The following is a 20,294-nucleotide window of genomic DNA, read 5'->3' on the forward strand; positions in this document are numbered from 1 at the left end:
CATTGTTTCTAATTCTATTGATTTGTTAAATGTATTGTTTTTATGGAGTAATCCTAATCAAATAAAACGCATGTTCCAGAAAGCCACATTTGAAGCTGAGGTTAACTCTGCTAGACTAAGTCAAGAAGAAGAATCCTTTGGATGAAAGGCAACATTTCTTCAAGAATCTGAAGCTAGCTCAGTTGCCCTTGACTTAATCACTTCTAGACCTACTACTGGTTCCCCTGGAAACTGTCCCTTCATTTACATGACAAACAGTTTTGGGTGGAAAGACAAAAATTAACGCATCAGATATTAAATGATAAATTCCAATGCTTTTTGGCAATAAATCTTGCCTGTTTAGTTCCCCATTTGTAAGGGAACTAAACAGGCAAGATGCATTTGTGGGATGAGCAGCAGTGCTGAGTACCGGTATGTGGGTTGCGCCCATGAAAAATTTGCCAAATATTCTCTGCCAATGCCAAACAGCTTATTTTGCTGTTGCTATTGACACTTTAGAGATGAGATTCTGCAACCAGTGGCAATCCCATATCTCCACAGTTTGGGATGGAACTCTATCCTCACTTGCCCCCCACAGGGCGGGGTTTATCAGAGACTACCTCCAGAATGTGGGAGTGGAGAGGATGGAATGGCCTGCCAGCACTCCTGACCTCAACCCCATTGAACACTTGTGGGATCAGCTTGGGCGTGCTGTTGGTGCCAGAGTGACCAACACAATGATGTTGGCTGACTTGTGACAAATGCTGGTTGAAGAATGGTATGCCATCCCACAGCAGTGTGTGACCAGCATGAGGAGGAGGTGCCAGGCTGTTGTGGCTGTGTATGGTTCTTCCACACGCCACTGAGGCTCCTGTTTGTGAAATGAATAAATTGTTCAATTGCCAATATGTCTTGTTTCTTCAAACTTCAATCATCCAATCCACCAAACGAGTCAATAGCAGAATAAGCTGTTTGGCATTGGCCAAATTTTTCATGGGCGCAACCCACATACTCAGCGCTGCTGCTCATCCCACAAATGCATGTTACAATACAAATGGGAACTAAACAGGCTTTCCAACGGTATAAGATTTATTGCCAAAAAGCATTGTTACCACAGAGAAATAATCTACCACACAAATTTCCTTACTTTTTGTGCTAAATTTACATCAATATATTTGATGTTATTCTGAATTTAGCATGATCAAGAGTTTTAAGTAATCATACTTTAAACGTATTTTTGTAAACTGATTTGCGTTTCATAATATCCTTATATTTCTGCTGGAGTTATTTTTTTTGGCTGTGCAGTATTGCAATATTCTTACAGTACAGGATAATGTAACGCAGATTAAACCCAGGCTGACAACTTCCCATTGGTCCACGTTGGGTATTTACCGTACGTCTCCTAAAAGGTGGGTCACCCAACAATTACAAACACAATACAATTCAACAAATTACATTTACAAATACAACTCAGAACATTTGCGATTGAATGCAAAAAGTATTAAATTCAATAGTCAAGACAAAGTATTTTTCTAACGGCTTTTTACACCAAGTAACACTGTGTGTCAGTGATGCCTTAAATTGCTCTTGCGTCAAATTACCTTAGCAGCCGGATGTGATGTGGCTCCCGAGGAGCAAGCCAAAGATAAACACGTAGCCAGACGAACAGGGCGAGGATAATAAATATTATAGAGAGGCTACCGTGAAACCATCGAAATGGAGTAGCTGCTCTTAGCGTAGAGATTTTAGCAGGTAAAGAGACTTCCGTCAAATTAGCAAGGAGCGAGTCTTGCGCAGACATCGAGTCGGTAAGTCCCGCAGAGTACTGACAGCTGTAACGTTAGCTACCTTTTAGCTGGCTATCGTTAGCTAGCTCTAGCTAACTAACCTAATTACCTGTCTTTGGCAATAGGTAAACCATGAAGTAAAGTAGCGTTACTAATATATATATATATATATATATATATATATATATATATATATATATATATATATATATATATATATATATATATTTAGGTTTCTGAGTAGTATATAACTAGCTTATTATCTTAAGTTAATTTCTCTTTTTCTCGGAAAGCTCTCACAAGGCTGCTCGGATTTTAGAGACTTAATTTTTACCATGTTCGCTTTAATGCTAGCTAAAAGAGTTGCCACTTCTCTATGACGATACATGGTGTTTAGCTACTTTTAATAAGCGAAAATAAGTGAAAAGCTTATTCTGTTTGTTCTGTTGCATTCAATGATTCAGTAGCAGCAATAGTGGGAGTGTACCCAATGCTAATCAAGAGCACTGCTGAGCATCTATGCAGGAGGAAATGAAATCAAGCATGTAGTAGTTTTCATTTTGACCATTTTGCCTGCATTGATGTATGATACACTGGGTTCGGTTGTCTGGCCTAAATAAAATAGCACTTACCTTTATTCACCTTATACTCCAGCTGTGACTTGGGAATTTATTGTAATGTAATGCTGTATCAGTTGTATCCTTTCATACATCAAGTTATTTTGACAAAAGTTACATTTCTCCTGGTTGACTGGTCTCTGTTTTCTCCCAGCCCTAAAAGCCTTCTGTTAGTTAACCATGTGTAGTGAACATTACACTTAAATTAATGTATATTTTTTATCTTGCAAGGAATATATAGTGATGTGTGTGTATAAATGTGTGTGTGTATGTGTGTGTGTGTATATATATATATATATATATATATATATATATATATATATATATATATATATAAATTATGTAAAGCACATGTGTCAAACTCAAGGCCCGTTGCAGATTTAGATCTGGCCCGTATATCAATTTAGGTTCACAATACATTTTGGCCCACCTAATTGTGCGCAAAACCTAAAACACAGGAAAGTGTTTTTACGGCAGTTTTGCCGACTCTGAGAGTCAGAAATTCCCCCAGAAGCAGAGAGTTTTCATATTCAGGCTGTGAAAAAAGTTGTTGTTAAAAAAATTGTTTTTCTTGATTTGATAAATTCTATGATGGCTAGGGAACTCTTTTGATGACTTTTGTAGGCTTCATGTCAACAAAAATGCAACAAAAAGTGTACAAAAATGTCGGAAAAAGCAACAAATTTACAAAAAGGTGACAAATGTCTGAGAAAGTCACAAAAATGAGGGAAAAAAGCAACCAAAATGTTTAAAAAAAAGTGACATGCAGGAACAAAAGCACGTCAATAAACCCTACATGTCTGGCCCTTGGTGTGATTCTCTTTTTCCAGTGTGGCCCTCTGGGAAAATAAGTTTGACATCCCTGATGTACAGGGACAAATGAAGAGTGATATCTGACCAAAATGATCTAGCACAGTGCTACATTTTATTTGCATGCTCTGCTCTGCTACATCAATCAGCTTTCACTTGCAACAACCTTCTTCTTCTTTATTTCTCCCCCCCCCACCCCCCCAGTATCTGTAGCTGAGTCCAAAATGGTGCGAGCAACCTTGGTGACTGCCACCAGTCTGGCACTGACTGGGGCTGTGGTGGCACATGCTTACCTTCTCAAACACCAGTTCTACCCGACTGTGGTCTACCTCACCAAGAGCAGCCCCAGCATGGCGGTAAGAGCAGGGCTAAAAGTCAAAGTCAAATCTTGAGTTTGCTATAAATGGCTGACAATATTTCCTCGAAGGCCATACCAGTGGCATTGTGATAAGTTAAGCTTTTTCGTTTCTGTTTTGTTTCTGGTATCAGGTGTTGTACATTCAGGCCTTTGTCTTGGTGTTTCTGCTGGGAAAGTTCATGAGGAAGGTGTTTTTTGGACAGCTAAGGGCTGCAGAAATGGAGGTAGGGTTGTTTTTATATTTAGGACACACACACGTGGCTCATCATAACACACATTCAGTTTGAATATGCAGTCAATGCACGGTCTCAGCTTTAAATGATGACAGTGTATCTTATCTAATCAGCCTCTTTTTGTTTATGTGCATTCCCGTGTCTTTCCTGTCCACCCTCAGCATCTGATTGAGCGCTCCTGGTACGCTGTGACCGAGACGTGCTTGGCGTTCACTGTGTTCAGGGACGACTTCTCCCCTCGCTTCGTCGCCCTCTTCACACTTCTGCTCTTCCTGAAGTGCTTTCACTGGCTTGCTGAGGACCGGGTGGACTTTGTGAGTGATGAGAGAAAAACAACTTCCTTATCTTACATAGTACACACAGTATATCTAATCCACTGTATCCGTATGCATGCAGAACATTGTTTAAAAGTAGAAAAGAAACATGGGACAAAGTGTGTGGCATACCAGAGTTGAACAAACATTGTTATTTGATATTGTGCGATTTGATAATTCAGTCAGGAATTTAGTGTGCCATACTTTGAGTTGAAAAGTATTGTTTGGACGTTAGTTAGGAAGCTTTACCCAGCTGCTATTACTAGACAGCAGTCCTTGGCTGAATACCAAGCACACTGGTACATATTACAGGTTGCGGTGCACCTGTAACGGTGTTGGCAATCATTATGTAAAAAGATCATTCAGAATCACAATTGATGATTAAATAGTGGCTGCACATGTTTTAAGTTGCATGTAAATCATGTTTATTTCTGTTTTTGTTTTTTTCCCATTCTTTTTTTTTTTTTATTATTTCAGATGGAACGGAGTCCAAACATATCCTGGATTTTTCACTTCAGAGTATTATGTAAGTACACGTTATCATGAGCCTCGGCAGAAATTGTTCTCCCCGCCCTACTGTGTTTTTTTTTTCTATAAATCTTTAACTTCAGTCTCGACTGCTTTCCGTTGCATCTTCTCTACTTATGAAACAAGTCTTTTGGCGAAATGAAACCGTATGCAAAGCATTGCAGTTTGCACATGAGCCCAGGTGCGACCACAGTTTAATGGAGCACAACAGACCAGTAAAATGGTTGATATTAACAAACCACAACACTATTTTCTAAACACTAATACAACATCCATTCAGTCATCTTGTCAGATGTATTAAGTAGTGATCTAAGTGGCCCTTTGTGTTTCCACAGTGTATTGCAAGCCTGGTAAGCCAACTTAGACAGTCCTATTTTCAAATTTCCAGTTAGCTTTTAGCACTGACTTAATGTAGAGCCCAATGGAATCTTGTCTTAAAGCTTTATTTTTATTTTTTATTCTCAATTTTGCGTTTCTGTCCGTGATTCTGTTATCACAGAAACTAATTGGCTATACATGAATGCTGCCAGGACAGCTGGTAGCTCTATCAGGGCTTCATGGTCGTTTCCAGTTTGATTTCCAGTATCAGCCCCAGTAGCTAGGGCTGCGCCACATGAGCAAAATATGCGATATGCAATAAGGTTGTCAAATATCTCGATAACGACATTACGTGCGATAAATAAACAGATATTATTAGATAAGTGTACTCAGTTCTGCATTTTTGCTGCCTTCAGTATTCTGCTAAAATACAACAAATTGCACAATTGCAGTCTTTTATTGAACATTGAATTAACTATAAGGCACCAGGAAAAAAAGGAATGACGACACATTTTAAAGTGCAGTTTTCGACTGATATTTTCTTTCAACTACCACAAAACATCTGAGTGTATTACGCGATATATTGCAACCTTTCGCAAGGTGTTTATTGTGCCAGTTGATATCGCAATAACAGTAAAAAAAATGTATATTGTGCAGCCCTACCAGTAGCTATTCAAGTTTTTAAATAACTGTCCATCAGATATGTCTTTAAACACAATGTATGTACATGTTTATTTTGGGCAAAATCAAAGATGTGGTTTTCTGTGCGTCTATGGAGCTTCTGCACAGATGTCTTATTCAGTGTTCTTTATTTCCTACAGCTCTCATGGGACTGCTGGCTGTCCTGGACTTCCTGTTTGTCAACCATGCCTGTCACAGCATCATTACCCGAGGAGCCTCAGTCCAGCTTGTTTTTGGATTTGAGGTTTGTCCTACTTTAGTTGAAGCTGAATATCAGCGCTTTGATTTTAGCTTTTAAAATGCTTATTTAGCCCACCTTCGGCAATATAATATAAGACAAAAAAAAAACGATAAGACACGTCTGAGGTAAAAGTGTAGTCGAGTAACCAACTGTCGAGTCCGAGTCAAGTCTCGAGTCCCCAGTGTTCTTCGAGTCCGAGTCACTAAACAAGAGTCCCAGTGGAGTCGCCATTATCGGAGTTTGAGCCGGAGTCAAGTCACAAGTCCAGAGAGTAGCAACTCGAGTCGGACTCTAGTACTCCATCACTGCCTGTTTAGTCTCGCATTGCCAGACCTTCCTCCACAGCACCGCGGAGGAAGGTCTGGCGAGTCCACAGAGCATTCTGGGATGGGAGAAAATCGTCCTCTGGTCTATTGGCATTTCTTTAAACCAATCACAATCGTCATGGGCGGCGGACAGAGCAACGGCGCCTCTGCAAAATAGCCTCTGGAAGGAACTTGTTTTGGTGGAACGTGTACGTTCAAAAGTTGTTTTAAGTCATGCAATAGAAAGCTCAGATTGGACAGATAGTCTAGCTAGCTGTCTGGATTTACCCTGCAGAGATCTGAGGAGCAGTTAACCATAGTCCTCAGAAATCCACCGGAGTTTAGAACGCCAACACAAAGAAAGCGGAAGGTGACGGACATCCAGCCGAAATGAAAGACATCCGGCAGAGTTTCTGGCAGCAACTGAACAATCCCAGAAGTGCAACGTTACACATAAAAGTAGTCCGAAACATCATCCGACTTCTGAGTCTTATTTCATGAATGCTCAAGTCCGATTTCATAAATCCTCAAGTCCCAAGTCATCAGTATGCAAGTCCAAGTCGAGTCACGAGTCCAGAGAACTGGTCACCACAACCTCTTACTTTAATCCTTTTCATACCACACGGTTTCTTTGGATAACACTTGCTTATATACGCACACACACAACAATGGACACAAATTGTTCTCATTAGGATATCTTCTCTGCGTGTGCCCCTCAGTATGCCATCCTGATGACCATGGTGCTCACAACCTTCATTAAGTACCTTCTGCACACTATTGACCTGCAGAGTGAGAATCCCTGGGACAACAAGGCCGTCTATATGCTCTACACTGAGCTCTTCACAGGTACTGTATTCAGCTGGCGTTCCAAATGTGATGCCAGGGCATTTTTGTGTGTAGTTCAAGACAAAAATAGTGGCAGCCATACTGAAATATGAATTTTTTTTTTTTTTTTTTTTTCTTAATTCCAGGTTTCATCAAAGTGCTCCTGTACATTGCTTTCATGACCATCATGATAAAGGTCCACACCTTCCCCCTGTTTGCCATTCGGCCCATGTATCTGGCTATGAGGTGAGCAATTGTGTGCCTCTGTGTTTGTGTGATGCCAGGAAGGTTTATTACATTTTTGTTACTTCCACTCCTCTGACCTATAACAGAAGGTAGAGTTCTCTAAATATTCTTTTCTATTCTTTTTCTCATTGCTTACATACATTTGGGTATTTGGAGTGCCTACCAACCCACAAACTGTGAAATAAGACAACCCAGTAGTTTGTTTTTGGCTGCCTAGATCAGAAAACCTAGGATTCATGAAGCTATTCAGATTTGGCTCCCCTTTCTATGTCACATGCCAGCTCATAGAACCCCCCCCACCCCCTCACCCCAAGACCCGCCCTACGAAGCAGCTCAATTGGTTGGGGTTAGGCATTTGACCTTGAGTGGTTAAGGTCAGGATAGCCGATTAGTCAGGGGATAGGACCTGAACATATGGGGTTACGTTACCTTGCATAAGCATGGACGCCTGACCAATAAATGTTATTGAAAGGCGGGTCTTGGCGTGGCCATTGTAGGAATCCTAAATTCGCCCCCCCCATCTGAGTATCTCCATCCACGGCTTGAACCTACCTTTTACAAAGGTGCACCATATTGTTCTCGTAAGCCAATCGGAGCAGACTGGGCTCTTAAAGAGACAGGCGCTAAAACAAAGCATTTCAGGCAGAGGGTGAAGACAGACCGACAGAGAGAGCAAATGATTAACATTAAAGCATGTAAACATTGTTCTGGAAGACACCCCAACTAAAAACATTAGCATGATATGTCTCATTTAAAATGTATGTAAATGAAGTTTGGTCATTCCCAATTGTTGATGTTATTTCATATTTTAAATGACATTTCCAAACTAAGTTTTATACAAAGGTTTAATATCATTTTTCGTCCCTTGATATTTTGAATTCATATTTTAGGCATGTTTTGAGTTTGGTATTGTTTCCTCTTTTTCTCTCAGGCAGTTCAAGAAAGCTGTAACAGATGCTATAATGTCTCGGAGAGCCATCCGCAATATGAATACACTGTGAGTAATGTTGAGCCTTTCCTGATCACACCCTATTGTATTTGTAAACATTTCCCAGTGCGTCTTTCTTATTCATTAATATATCATTTGGCATGACAAAAGCTGGTCAAGTGGGATTTTAAGTATCATTTAATGACATGGAATATAGCCCTTGATGCAAATGAATGTCCAGTCTCTATTCGGTGTGAATGAGAGGTTGCTGGGAAACATGCACACTGTTGCACAGTAACTTTGACAAGCTCCTACTCCGGTTGTAGCAGACCCATATAAGTTGTCTGATATGCTTTTGTCCTGATTACGACATGGGTGCCGATTTAATTTTGTATTGCAATTTTCATTTATTGTGATTCTAGAAGTATTGCGATTCGATAGTATTGAGTGTTGCAATTTTCTTTTCCTTCTTTAACAAGAACAAAAGTTGAATAATACACTTCCTGAGACAATATATCTTGAGACATTTCTAAAAACTAATTGTTTTCTAAAAGGAATGTACATCACATGTCAGCCAGTCAGTCTGACATTTATTTCATTTGTAAAGAAGTATCTAACATGGATCTTCTGCATTTTTTCTTCTGCTTTTGGACTGTTTTGCTGGAAAACGGATATGATTTAGTCGCCGTCGGTGGTACCATATAAACAGAAAATATTTAGGTCAATCATTGGTAATAAAATAAATTAAAAAATATTGATTCTATCCTACTGACCCAATTGTCTTGTTAGTTAACGACAACTCTAAATTACACCAGCTTGGGAGACAGAGGAAAATGTGGCTAGCCGGCTCAACTGCAACCAAGAAAATGATAGCTCAGCGCAACCCCCCCCCACCCCCCACCCCCGTTGTTCTTGTGCATTTTGTATTTCTCTGTTTAGAATCGATTCTAAAAATCGTCACAAAAAAAAATCACGATGCATAATATTTCATGTTTTGAGCTGTATGTACACATTTTGTTTGGCTAGTCAGTTTTTTTTTTTTTTGTCTGTTAGCTCCTCTTTCAGGACAGTTTTCAGTGATGCTGGTAATCTTTAGCCGGGGGATATTTGAAAGCAGACAATACATTTTAATTTATAGTGCAAGACTGAATAAAACCTTAGCTAATCAATTCTCTGCTGTTCTTTACTCTTCTAACTGTTGCCTGTGTTCAGGTACCCTGATGCTACTCCTGAAGATCTGCAGGCCTCTGACAACGTCTGTATCATCTGCCGAGAGGAAATGGTCACCGGAGCCAAGAAACTGCCTTGTAATCACATTTTCCACTCCAGGTGAGCCATGTGGTCCCCGGGCTGACACGGCATGAAATGTTCGGGACTGCAAACAAACAAAACAACGTACTTGTCAGCTATAGTCAGCATCTACAGTAGCTGATGGCACTCACAGTTCCTGTATTTAAACGGTAAACCATTCGGTGTGGCAAATAAAACCCCCACCTCCAAAGCCTTCTTCTCGGTTATTGGCTGTAACGCTGGAAGACTGTTTATGTTTGGTGGTGAAGGTTGGCGCAGTTTGTTTTTGTTGCAGTTTGTGGAGCCTGTGCCGTCTACAGAAACCGTGTTTATTTAATTTTTTTTTACAGTGCGTTCAGGGGACGGGCGGATAGTGAGATGTTTGCTGTATGTGACAAAAAATGTTGTAGCTTAAAAAACGCGTGACATCGCTTAGAGCACCTTTTTAAAGTGGCTATATGTAACTTTCAGTTTGTTGATTCTAGCGGCCGCTTTGGACAAAAGCGGTAGTGTTTTTACCACACCTGCTGTTGTTAAGGTCTTTTCTTTACAGTTCTGTATTAGCCACTGTATATTACTGAGTTATTAGAGTTACGGGGAGGTCATATACTTGCGATGAACAGAAAATCATTCATTTACAATAAGAGAATAAGCTACAGATGCAAAATTGTATATAAGTATAGTGTTGCATACGGACTGCCTGGATATATCTTCACTAAACCGGGTATCCCTGTCGATGTGTCATGAGCTAAAGCATTAATAGTTTGTTGTAGCAACTAACGTTATAAAAACTTTGATTAATATAGCACATTTCATGAAACCAAAGGACGCTTTACACCACTACACGGGGACAAGGGAACAGAAAACAGTAGGCCAACGCAAACACGGACTGAAAATAAATAAAAACCTAAATGGAAGGGGGACGTCATTTATTGTAGGCTACTGACGTACAACCAAATCACGCATTGTAAAGTTATTTTATGAATGAAATAGACATATTACATACCTGAGGGCCAATTCGGGGTCTGTTTTGAATCATTTACAATCCCGTATTTGTCTCCATCTGTTGAAAGCCCGAAAAATAGCCTTCTTTTCACTGTTAGTCTCGTTTGCTGTTAAAAAGAAAAAAGAAAAACTACGCAGTTTCAGAAACATTTAAAAGTTACATATAGTAACAGTAGCGTTGCTTATGTCCCCCCAGCTGCCTCCGCTCCTGGTTCCAGAGGCAGCAGACCTGTCCAACCTGTCGCATGGACGTCCTCCGTGCGTCTAATAACAACCAGACGCCAGCCCCGGCCCAGGCCCCGCCCCCGGCTCCTGCGGCCCCGGCCAACGCCCCCGCAGCCCCACCTGCCAATGGTGAGAGTCAACCACCAGTACACATGAACACTACCTCTGTCTCCTTGCTTCTAGCAGCGCTACATGATGCCTGCCTACACTCACGTTATTAAAACACGTGTCATGTCGGTGCCCTCAGCTGGAAAACTGTCAAACAACTTGTGCAATTAGGGCTGCAACTAACGATTATTTTAATAATCGATTAATCTGTTGATTATTTTTTTCGATGAATCGGATAAAAAAACAAAAAAGCATTAATTTATATCAACTCAATACATACTTGTTGTTTTAGTTAATAGTTGTGTAAAGGTAAGTAACCCAAAGAGCAGATACAGACATAAGACACACACACACACACACACACACACACACACACACACACACACACACACACACACACACACACACACACACACACACACACACACACACTTGAAGCTTATTCATTAAATGACCATCATTGTAGTAAGTGCAAGTTAAGTTCATTTATACAACACACACCAATATATTTGTCAACAATAACTGATATGGGACAAAGCACAGAATATAGACATGACAACAGATTGAAAAATGAATGGGCCAAGAAAGGAGAGTGAAGAAAAGTGTGTTTTTAGTCTTGCTTTATTTAGTGTGAAATGCTCCCGCACCTTGGATGATTTCTGATTTCTCTTCCTCCGCCGTGTGTTTCAGTTATGGGTCTCTCCGGTCTCTCTCCGTATTTCCTCTACCCCCGCTCTGCTCTTTTTTTTTTTTTTTTTTTATAACTTTTCGGCCTCGGCTGCTCTGCTCTGCTCCACTCTGCGCAAAAAAAAAAAAAAACGACTCGATAATGAAATTCGTTGCCAACTTTTTTAATTATTGAATTTTATTGATTCGTTGTTGCAGCCCTATGTGCAATACTGCATATTTCAATACTTGAAGGTTTCACTTATGTTTTGCAGACAGAATGTTCCTTTTTATAGCTACTGAAACGTTTCCATTCATGGCCTTAAAGCTTTAGTGCGTAACTTTTTGATATTAATAAACGTCCGTTACATTGAAGCCACTGCCAAATGAGTTGCTACAAAGCTATTTAAGACTATCAGCTCCACACAACTCTCTCTGGATTTCTCAGTATGGCTATGTTCAGAAGATTGTGGCGTCTGGCGACTTTTTATTCACTACCACCAGTATATACACCACTAACACTAACCCACTTTCTGTGTTTAAAAAAGTTTTATTATTTATTATATTATTTTGTTACTAAGTTAAGATCAGAGGAATGTTTGTTGATGGATAATCAAAGACTGTCAAAGTTTAGTCAGAATAATGCTATGAAATTGAATAAAACACTCAAAATTCAATAAAAGTAGTGAACTGCTTCCCTTTACTTGCGAAGAGCAGTTTATGGAACCATCTGTGTTATTTTGGGGAATTAGGTTGAAAGAAATCCAAATATTCTGATAAAGATTTTTTTCAAAAACAGGCTGAATTTGACCAGAGGACAACAATAGGGTTAAGCCTAGTTCAGACCAAAGAGTTGCGACGAGCAAAAGTTGCAGTGGTCTGAACTGGCCCGTCTCCGCTCAACTCAAGCCAGCTGATGGTGTCACCCAGTCGCCAGTGGCTGGTTTTGGAACGTAAGGGACGTCGCCTGTTTCAACCGTCAGTCTAATCGCATCTTGGGGTAAACTGGCAGGTTTCAGAGCGCTGCGCTGCAAGTACTTGCAAGTTTCATCTTGTCTCGTCGAAAACCGAGCTTTAAAGTCACACGTTTAAATTCTACCCATAATGTCTTTTGAAGACATCATATGTTCATTTTCAGGTTCATACTTACTATATATTTTGGGTTTCTGCTAGAACATGTTCACATGCTTTAATGTTCAAAATCACAATAATTTCTCACACTTTCTGTCTGAATATATCTGTATTCACCCTCTGTTTTTGCGCCTGTCTCTTTAAGACACTCTTTCTGAAAAAGCCCAGTCTGCTCTGATTGGTCAGTGTCTTCCGGGTCTTCCGCATCTGTGCTCTTGGTGCCTCTGCACCTCTGTCATTGCAGCCGGGGAATGACTTTAACGGCACTGTAGCGCCACTTTTTAGGGTATGGGTTTTATATAGTATGGTTGTGACATCACAACCGTACGGACGTTCTGATGGCTCTTTTTAATACTTTTACAGTATTTGCATAACTCCACTACCTGCTTTATAATATAAGAAGGACATGGACATTTCCCTTTTTACAATATGGGACCTTTTTAAGTTTTGAGAAACTACTCCAGAAATCTTAGTTTAATATGTTTTTCAGTCCCACTTTTCTTGCTTAATTAACAAGTAGTCTAGCCTGTCACGTTGACCACGTTGCAAAGCATATTAATTGTGTTTTGAAGCGTCCTATGGTAACTACACATTTGGACCATTTTTCAGGGTTGGTAAGGATCCCTTTTGTTCTGTTTCCTCTGTAGTGGCCCCAGGCATGTTACCCGGTTTTCCTCCAGGTGTCTTCCCCTTCTGGGGTCCCTTCCCTGCAGTGCCTCCTCCTGCTGCAGCTCCTGGTGCCACCGATGTTCCGCGAAGCAGCACAGAGGCTACACAGGCAGCTGGTAAGGATAACCTGTAGGGCTGGGCAATATATCGATGATATATCGATATCGTGAAATGAGACTAGATATCGTCTTAGATTTTTTTGGATATCGTGATGTCGTGATATGGCACAAGTGTTGTCTTTTCCTGGTTTTAAAGGCTGCATTACTGTTGTAACTGTTCTATTATTTGCCTTTACCCACTCGATATCGAGGTATATGGTCAAAAATATCGTGATATTTGATTTTCTCCATATCGTCCAGCCCTAATAACCTGGTGATGTCCCCAAAAGGAAACTTTGTCATCATCTGTTTTATCTACATAACTCTGTTTGTTCATCTCACTTCAATTGTATTGCTGCAAAATCAGATTGTCAAGCAGACAGACTGACCAACACATATGTAATAAAAGATTGATACTTGGCGTCTGTGTATCGATACAGTATTGCCACAGAAAATATTGCGATACTATGCTGTATTGATTTTTTTTTTAAATTTCCCCACCCCAACAGTTCACCACACCACAAAAAGGATAATCAAACCCAGTATCCCAAACAGTTTGCCAATGTCACGCTACAGATAGTATCTTTGCACCTGTGTTGTTGTATTTGATTTTATACTCTGGGCTAGCTCGACATCCACCCAAAATGCTGTTTGTCTGGATCATCAGGTTCCAGCCCGGCCACTGCGTCGACCGCGGACACCGCTGCAGGCGCTGCTGCTCCAGGACCGGCCATGCCAGGCTTCCCCTTCTCCTTCCCCCCGCCTCCCTTCCCCTCTGCACCATGGCTGCCCATGCCACCACCTCCTCCCTTCGGTAACCACAAACTCTCTGTACTCTCTCGCAGACTAAAATAAATACACGCTTGGTGACTTGACACTATTGTCAAAAGATGACCTGCTGCAGAAAGACAGGGAAGGAAGGTTGGGTTACTCATTTATAAGAATAGAAATGATAAGAAATGTACAATTTTTGAATACGTGCAGATGAGTCATGATGATAATATTGTCTGACTTCTTTGTTCAGCCTTTGTTTAGGGAAGTGCTGAGCATTACCATAGCAACATACTATCTGGTCACAGGGTGTGAAAGTACCTAGCATTTCCCTTTTTCTTGTCTGTTGTAAAGAGTGTCTTTTCATAATCTTTTCATAAGTTACAAAGTGTTCACACCAGATCGATGTATCATTGCACCCCTAGTTTTAGCTGATGCCCTATTCGCACAGGATTATTATCATCTGGGGACCTTGTTTTATTTAGAACCCCCACATCTGAGTTTCATGTGGCGCATTCGCACGGGATAAGCAAAGCCTGGTTTTACTCAAATTTACCATCTGTACCCCGAGAGTTGGGTACCTGGAGGCGCACGGAGGACGGCCAGGGCGAGGCCGCCGCACCGCACTCGGTATCGTTTTGGGCCAGGCCCGGTAGAGGTTACCAGAGACACATCCCCTATCACCCCCGCCACAACGACACCCACCCAGCATCACCGTCAGCCCTCGGACAAAGCCGCGTCGACTCGGGGACGGAGGTCTGTGGTTGGGTCCAGACTAGTTTGCCGCAGCCCCCCCCCCCCACGATCCCATAATCCATCTTCACCAGAGGGATAGAAAGGCGCCCAGTAAACAAAAAACCTTGAAAAAATGATGAACAACCCCACCAAATCCCAGACATGTCAATTCACACGGGACTAATATTATCACACAGGGTTACCACGGAGTCTTAAAAAGTCTAACCAATTCAAAAATTTCAAAATCAAAGTTGTAGGCCTTAAAAAGTCTTACATTCGCTGAAGTATTGTGTTCTAGGTCAATGTAACACTACCTCTACTGTTCATTGAAATGTTCCCGCAGAGCTTTAGAATGTTTTTATTCCATGGCGTTGTAGTTCTTTCTGTCGCTACTCCAAATATAATTCGCTGTATTATGACTACAAATGAGACCAACAGCTACTTATATTTCAGCCGGTCTAGACACCGTTCCTATAATGCCAACGAGGAAAGCTGGGAATAGTTTCAGACAATGTTTCCGGACTCTGACATCTGACTTTGTTTTTGATGTAGTGATGGAGCTCTTTTAAATTTCATTCATAATGGTCTTAAAAAGTCTTAAATTTGACTTGGTGAAACCTGTAGAAAACCCTCTCACAGGACCTCGGTGTTCGGCGAAATACGGTAGGTCATTTGCAGGGGGAGTTTTTTTACTCGACGAATTACAGACCTGGCCGATTCACACGGGATAAAGATCACAGACGACCTCCGTAATGATTACAAGCGATTAGAGGTTACAGGGTGATACCGATCCCGTGCCAGTAGGGCTTAAGTTGAACGTTTGTTTCACCCGGACCGGTTTGTGTTAACGCCTCTCCTCCCCTCTCCTCCAGTGTCATCGATGCCCCCCCCTCCTCCCTCTCTGTCCCGGCTGTCCGAGGAGGAGCTGAGGGAGCTGGAGGCAGAAGGGCGGCGGGGCCTCGAGGCCAGGCTCCAGTGTCTCCAGAACATCCACACCCTGCTGGACGCCGCCATGCTCAACATCCACCACTACCTGAGCACCGTCGCCACGCTCGCGTAACTAAACCTTCTCTTGTTGAAGTCGCATCATCCCAAAATAAGCTTGAATTAGTCATTAAATGCAGCTCTTATTATTATGATGTTATTTTAAGAATTAAGGATTTGTATATAACTGTTTATAATTAGAATGTATGTGTAGAGCAATAAAGTTTGACCTGTTTGTTGACTTCTTCTGTGTCCTGTTGAATGCCCCCCGCTGTCCTCCACAGCCCTCCTCGGCCTCAGGGCAGGACTGGAGAAGCCAGTGGGACCGACGACGCTGCTTCACCTCCTGCAGCGGGCAGTAGCACGGGCAGTCCCAGCCGGGAGAGGGACTCCCCCAGCTGTAAGTAGACTTGACGGTTCCCATCAACTATGAAGACAACTCGGACCACACACACACACCGGCCCTGCTGTTCTCTTAAAGAGATCGACGCACACACCAACACACAAGTACAAACTCCAGGCTACGTAGGCTACGGAGAAAGCTCTGCGCCTCCACACTAGAGTCTGGATCGGGCTAAATTTTTCTGTCCGAGGCCGGCCCGCGCCCGACAGAGCCGTGACCGAACCCGGCCCAAGCCCGACAGGTATTAAGAAATTTGTGTCCGAGCCTGACCCGAGCCCGACACAGTTAAAATCTCATTTTTTTCCTCATACTAATGACACATGTAGGCTACGTTTGTTTGTGTGGAAAGCTTTTATTAAGCAACCGTAGGAAGGCATTCGTAAATGTCAACAGATGAGCGCATCAGCGCACACGGGGCAGCAAGCGCACGTTAATAAGCTGTTGCCTTATCGCGCTGATGTGACTGAGCCCGACCCGACCCCGACCATAATTTCTAAATATCTGTCCGAACCCGGCCCGGCCCCTCGGGTACCGTCGGGACCCGTCGGCCTCGGGTCAGGTATCCATGCCTTACTCCACACAACCCTAGATCACACTTAAGTGTGTGAGGAAGTTGCCAGCGGAGAGCCAGCATCTTTTTAACTGGCATTAGGCCTGCTAACACTACATGTTTAGCGGCTTCAGTTACTACTTACTTTACAAATTCAGATTTGTGAACATACAAGTTTATAAAATACCATGTTTTATTATAAATGAAACTACCCAACAATATAACAGCCTACTAGTCCAGCTGGGATGAGGGGGTGGTGCGCCACCACTGAAGGCTTGTGTCGTGCGGATGCGCAGACAGTGTTGTTGTTACTTAGTATTCCTCATGGGGGCGACATCAACTATGCACTATAACGGGGCTCAGCAACCTTTACTATCCAAAGAGCCATTTTTGGCTCAAAAACAAAATCTAATTTGTCTGGAGACGTGAAAACTAATCTAAGGCTTCCAGATCAAACATACTGGCAGGCCAGCGGCGTTGCCGTTTTTAAAGCAAACAAATATGTACATTCACAATTAAATTCCCTGTTTTCCTATTATTATTATTATTATTATTATTATTATTATTATTATTATTATTATTAAAACCCAGCACTTTATTTATTTTCATACAATTTATTTTGTCAAAGCCAGGGGGCCACTGGAGGGGTTAAAGAGCCACATGTGGCTCCGCAGCCGCAGGTTGCTGACCCCTGCACTTAGGGTTGGGTACTGAAACCCGGTTCCACTATGGACCCGGTTCCTACGCAACCGGTAGGAATCGGACCGGATTAGAACGCAAATTCCGGTTCCTCATTTCGGTTCCACTTAATGTGTCAACCGAAATATTTTCCCTCTGTCGCTCCGAAATGGACGTAAAAATATCGCCCTTTCTCTGTAGTCTGCCGTTAGCTAGCTACCGTAAATGTACGCTACTTTGCCATATTTTCCCTCTGGGCTCACCAAAACGGACGTAAAAGCATATCGACCGTTCACCTTTTCAGTTTTTCAAGAATCGGTTTAGGAATCCAACCCTGCCTGCACTACAACCTTTAAAGGTGCACTATGAGTTCATGCATGACGTCACTTCTGTTGACGTTCCAAGTAAATTCCAAACAAAACCGAGCAAGCTTGCCCCTCCCCCCCCATGTTTCCGTAACTGTCATGACTAACTGACTAACTGTCACTGACCCCCACCCCCTCCCCCAACCATCTTGTCGGGGATTGGCTGGAACGTGTTTGTTTTATTTTGGTGCCTATCCTGTGCCCCTAGTGTTTGTTTGACTTTTTCACGGTGTGTTCAGGGGCAGGCAGCTTGCGGATCAAGGAGAGATGCCTACGATTAGAGATAAAAATGAAATTGTGCTGAACCATGCAGGGAACGCTTAGTGCACCTTTTTTTTTTTTTTTTAAATCAAAAACTTTGAATCCATTTTTATTGAATTTTTTTTTTTTTTTTTTTTTTTGTTTCCAGCCGAGCAGGTGGACGGAGCTGCGGTCGCCTCTCAGCCGGCTGACTCCACTTCTTCTACCGCTTCGGGCGCGGAAAGGAAAGAAGAGCTGGACGAAGGAGTGGCTGCGGCAGGGGCCGGAGAGGAAGGCGAGGACGGAGAACCCAACGCCGCTGAGCTGAGGCGCCGACGCCTCCGTAAGCTCGAGACCTCATCGCCGTCATCTTCACCCCCTCCAGACAACTGATCCGCGCGTGCCGTTCTCCTAATACATCCACGGCTCTGACTCGAGACGCGTTGCTCCGGACCAATAGGAACTGGGAGCTGATCGACGGTTGCTTTGGTTCTTCTTCTTCGCCTCTCTTTCCTCGTGGCTCTCGCCTTCCACAGGCTCAGGTTTCTAACTGCGTCGAGTTGGACTCAGGCTACCGGGAGACGCAATGATCGGTAGCGCTTTATCTGGACTGTTGCTGTGTCAGAAAGCAATAGAACGACTTTTTTTTGTTTTTGTTTTTCACCGCCCCCCTAGAATGACTACTGCAATAAGAGTACTGCAGGTGTTTGTAGGTTTAATGAGGTGGAAGATGAATTTTGAGCCCATTTATTTGGTCAATATGAGAGAGAGATTGAGAGTGTTTGGATTTGTGTTTGGTAGTTTTACTGTCAGTGAGGTCCTTTTCCTGCACTTTGATTTGTTGTTAAATTCAGCTTTCTTCAGTATAAAGGTGGTCCCATTCCCCACATCGACATGTTACACAGCGTCCGCATCAGTTCAATGGATCTGACCATTGAATTCAAATCAAAGGGGAAGTTGATCATTATTTTTTTTTTTTCTTGTAACATTCGTGTCCGTCTTCTGTCGCCTCCGCGGTCGTTGTAACATACCGATTTATTTGAATGTGTAAATACTGTATAAAGAGTTTTAATAGGATGATCTGTACATAATGCAGAATAAACTGTTTGACTGAAATGACAGTGGCACAACACATATATATATATCGGTGTGTATGTTCACAAACTGATGTAATAGAGTTGGAATGTGTTGAAGTGAAGCTCGTAGACTCGTCAGGCTTTCTGTGTCGGGAGCTTTAATTTTGCCTTTTGAATTAAAGATTGAACTGTAAAATTATATCTTATCACTTGTAGGCCTACGTATACGTACAAACCTCCCTTTTCAAGTTAGTTTTGTAGGCTCAAATTATTTGGGAAGAAGTTTTAAAGGTCCTATGACATGCTGCTTTTTGGATGCTTTTATACAGACCTTAGTGGTCCCCTAATACTGTATCTGAAGTCTCTTTTATATAGACCTTAGTGGTCCCCTAATACTGTATCTGAAGTCTCTTTTATATAGACCTTAGTGGTCCCCTAATACTGTATCTGAAGTCTCTTTTATATAGACCTTAGTGGTCCCCTAATACTGTATCTGAAGTCTTTTATATAGACCTTAGTGGTCCCCTAATACTGTATCTGAAGTCTCTTTTATATAGACCTTAGTGGTCCCCTAATACTGTATCTGAAGTCTCTTTTCCAAAATTCAGCCTTGGTGCAGAATTACAGCCACTAGAGCCAGTCCCACAATGAGCTTTCCTTAGGATGTGCCATTTCTGTGTCTGTAGCTTTAAATGCTATTGAGGAGGAGAGAGGGGGGGCAAGGTAGAGGAAATTCTGCAGAAATCGCAGATAAGACAATACTAAAAGTAGACCTGATGATCACCAATGGATTAAACATTTAAAATCTAAAACACTCTGGCATGTCTTGGAAAGTGTTGGCACTATTTAAAGGTGGAGTAGGTAAGACTTATAAAACTAACTTTCTGTCATATTTGCTGAAACTGACCCAATGTTCCAGTAGAACTACATGAAGCAGGTCATTTAAAAAAAAAAAACACCCGGCTCCTCTGGCACCACCTCCAGCCTGCAGTGTGTTTCGCAAAAATCCACCGCTCCCTGTTCAGATGCACCAGTCAGGGCCAGGGGGGGGGTGTCTAACTGCATGTCAAATCACTGCTCATGGACACGCATTCATTCTCCCTTGTGGGGGGAGGGGCTTAGGAGACAGT

The 20,294-nt window shown here is 42.1% G+C and overlaps 1 protein-coding gene across 2 annotated transcripts; it reads left to right on the forward strand.

The window, feature by feature from the left end:
* Window positions 1–1,593: 1,593 nt before the first annotated feature.
* On the forward strand, window positions 1,594–19,363 carry syvn1 (synovial apoptosis inhibitor 1, synoviolin). 2 transcript variants are annotated; one of them, XM_039813438.1, is made up of 16 exons: window positions 1,594–1,787; window positions 3,398–3,549; window positions 3,683–3,775; window positions 3,946–4,098; window positions 4,576–4,624; window positions 5,766–5,869; window positions 6,891–7,017; window positions 7,143–7,242; window positions 8,174–8,239; window positions 9,383–9,499; window positions 10,662–10,819; window positions 13,243–13,380; window positions 14,030–14,176; window positions 15,741–15,924; window positions 16,137–16,252; window positions 18,258–18,481. In XM_039813438.1, exons 2-16 carry the CDS (start codon window positions 3,418–3,420, stop codon window positions 18,479–18,481), a joined length of 1,908 nt encoding a protein of 635 aa, XP_039669372.1. In that variant the 5' UTR covers window positions 1,594–1,787; window positions 3,398–3,417. The 2 variants fall into 2 exon arrangements, with proteins under 2 accessions (XP_039669372.1, XP_039669373.1); XM_039813439.1 differs by lacking the exon at window positions 1,594–1,787 and having other exon boundaries at window positions 3,418–3,549; window positions 18,258–19,363.
* The last annotated feature ends 931 nt before the right edge of the window (window positions 19,364–20,294 follow it).

Source organism: Perca fluviatilis, chromosome 10 (genome assembly GCF_010015445.1).
Source record: "Perca fluviatilis chromosome 10, GENO_Pfluv_1.0, whole genome shotgun sequence".
Lineage (NCBI taxonomy): Eukaryota > Metazoa > Chordata > Actinopteri > Perciformes > Percidae > Perca > Perca fluviatilis.

Bases quoted from the DNA above. Each gene is read 5' to 3' on its own strand.
- syvn1 (XM_039813438.1), top strand. From the start codon at position 3,418: ATGGTGCGAGCAACCTTGGTGACTGCCACCAGTCTGGCACTGACTGGG. The intron at 3,550-3,682 runs GTAAGAGCAGGG...TTCTGGTATCAG, and splicing joins AGAGCAGCCCCAGCATGGCG to GTGTTGTACATTCAGGCCTT. The intron at 16,253-18,257 runs GTAAGTAGACTT...TTTTGTTTCCAG, and splicing joins GGAGAGGGACTCCCCCAGCT to CCGAGCAGGTGGACGGAGCT.